This window comes from Argentina silus (genome assembly GCF_951799395.1).
Source record: "Argentina silus genome assembly, chromosome: 3".
Lineage (NCBI taxonomy): Eukaryota > Metazoa > Chordata > Actinopteri > Argentiniformes > Argentinidae > Argentina > Argentina silus.
In genome coordinates, this window is record NC_139657.1 from 3,178,299 (window position 1) to 3,180,586 (window position 2,288).

The 2,288-nt window shown below is 41.5% G+C and overlaps 1 protein-coding gene across 1 annotated transcript; it reads left to right on the plus strand.

Moving 5' to 3' along the window:
- Positions 1–996: 996 nt before the first annotated feature.
- Positions 997–2,087, plus strand: phlda2 (pleckstrin homology-like domain, family A, member 2). Its single transcript, XM_083666675.1, has 2 exons — positions 997–1,587; positions 1,732–2,087. The coding sequence occupies exon 1, from the start codon at positions 1,137–1,139 to the stop codon at positions 1,551–1,553; it is 417 nt and encodes a 138-aa protein (XP_083522801.1). The 5' UTR covers positions 997–1,136; the 3' UTR covers positions 1,554–1,587; positions 1,732–2,087.
- Positions 2,088–2,288: the final 201 nt, after the last annotated feature.

Below are 2,288 nucleotides of genomic sequence, written 5' to 3' on the forward strand. Positions count from 1 at the left end.
TATGTATGTATGTATGTATGTATGTATGTATGCATGCATGCATGTATGTATGTATGTATGTATGTATGTATGTGTGTGTGTGTGTGTGTGTATATATATATATATATATATATATATATATAGTTCATAATTCACTTTTCATAATTTCATAATTCACTTTTAGTGTTAATAACACAAGTTGTTAATAACACAACCATATTTCTGCCTACTGCTAATCGTGGAAACATCGAGGACTTCCACCTCCCGTCTTACAGCGCTTGTCTGTCCTCTTGGCAGTGTGTGTTATACAATGCTGCCAGTGATATTATCCGGCTATCTGCTGTCTCTGCTGCCACTTGAGATGACCCTTGGAGCCGGTCTTCTGTGAGCTGCTTACGTAGGGGCTGATGAAGCGTCCTCCACTGAAGAGGAAAAAAGCTCTGAGGAGTTTTTGGGTGAGTTTCAGTCAAGTGTCACATCCACTGACGGTCCAATTTCTGTCCTTGAAAAAGACAATGGCATTGCTAGTGGAAACATAGCAAATGAATTACTACTAACCCGTGATTCAGTAACATAGCGTTATTATGGAACTCATGAACAGGGCGGTTGTAGGCCGATTCAATCTATAATTTAATGTAATATGACGTCCCATTGGATATAATGTAATGTCGATACGGACTTTACGCATGGCCTGAACCGCCCTGTATTGCGCATCCGGTAATAAATCTTACTATTCCACCACATCGTGAGCCCAATTCGTTGCTGTGTGGGCAAATGTTTGGATGCACCGACTTAGTAGGACGTGGATTACTAATTAATATGTTGGCGATGTAATTAGTTCCACGTTAGGACTTCCTTCGCTGAACCATGCGCCAGAGCTTCCGCCCACACTCCAGCCATGAATTACTCAGGCAACTGTTGATGCATTCCTAAACCAACTGACGTCAAGTGGGAAGGGCTCCGCCAGTCTGCTATATAAATAACTAACACGGTGCATGTTCATTCATAACGCAACGCTGGATTATCCCGTCTTCGCCGAGAAGCTCCTTCTCCGGGGTGTTCGGAAAAGAGAACACGGCAAGACAGGAATTCAACGCATCTGTCGCATACTATTGTCGAGTAACAAGCACAGGAATTGTCTCGAAGCCGCCAAAACAATGAAAATGTCAGCCGAGGAGATATCCCAGATCCTGAAAGAGGGAGAGATGGAGAAGAGGAGCGACAACCTGCTCCAGTTCTGGAAGAGGAAGACGTGCGTCCTCACCCCGGACAGCCTCAACATTTACGCCGACACGCAGAAGCGCTCCAAGACCAAGGAGCTCAAACTGCAATCCATCAAGAAGGTGGACTGCGTCGAGCGGACCGGAAAGTTCGTCTACTTCACTATTGTTACAACGGACAATAAGGAGATTGATTTCCGATGCTCTGGGGAGGATAACTGTTGGAACGCGGTGATCACCATGGCTCTGATAGACTTCCAGAACAGAAAGGCCATCCAGGACTTTAAAACGCGTCAGGACAACGAGAGCGCGTCCCCTGGGCAGCACGAGAGACGCATGGCCAGAGCGCCCTGAATGACTTTGGAAGACTATTACCACTCCGGATATGGTAAGTCATGGAATCATGGAAAATAAGAGACGTTTAATAAAAAATAATAAGCAAGAACCACTGTCTACATTGTATATATGGTAAAAACACCAAGAAAGTTGTGAACTTTATATTAATGTTAGTCTCTCTTGTCTCCCCTCTCAGAGTCAAAGTGGACCATGAAGAAAACTTGGACCAAAGGGAGACGTCGCCATCCGGTCCACGATGAAGGATTGTTCGGGACAGGCACGTTCCTTCAGGAATTGCAGACACCCGACCCTGAAAGGCTTCTAAAAGAAAGACAATTTTAAATGCTCGACACTCAAGACTGAATCCTTGAACTTTTCAAGTATTTCAACTGCGCTTTCCTGGGATAAATGCCTCCCACATGACGTTGCAAAATGCTTTAATTTATTTGTTTCAAGAACATGTTTTTCTTGGATACAGCTTATGTTGTTTAAATTATTTACTATTTCAGTGTGTATTTATTTGAATAAATATTCGTACATGTTTGACATTAATCTGTCCATTCTGCTTTGTTCTCTTCCACTGATCCATCAATGTTAGTAGAATTTATTAATTATATCATTATCCATCATTGTTTTTATAATGCTGTGATATTATTGCTGTCCTTACGTTATTATTATTTTTTTTATTATTATTATTATTATTATTATTATTATTATTATTATTATTATTTTAATAGTTTAGTCTCAGTGAGA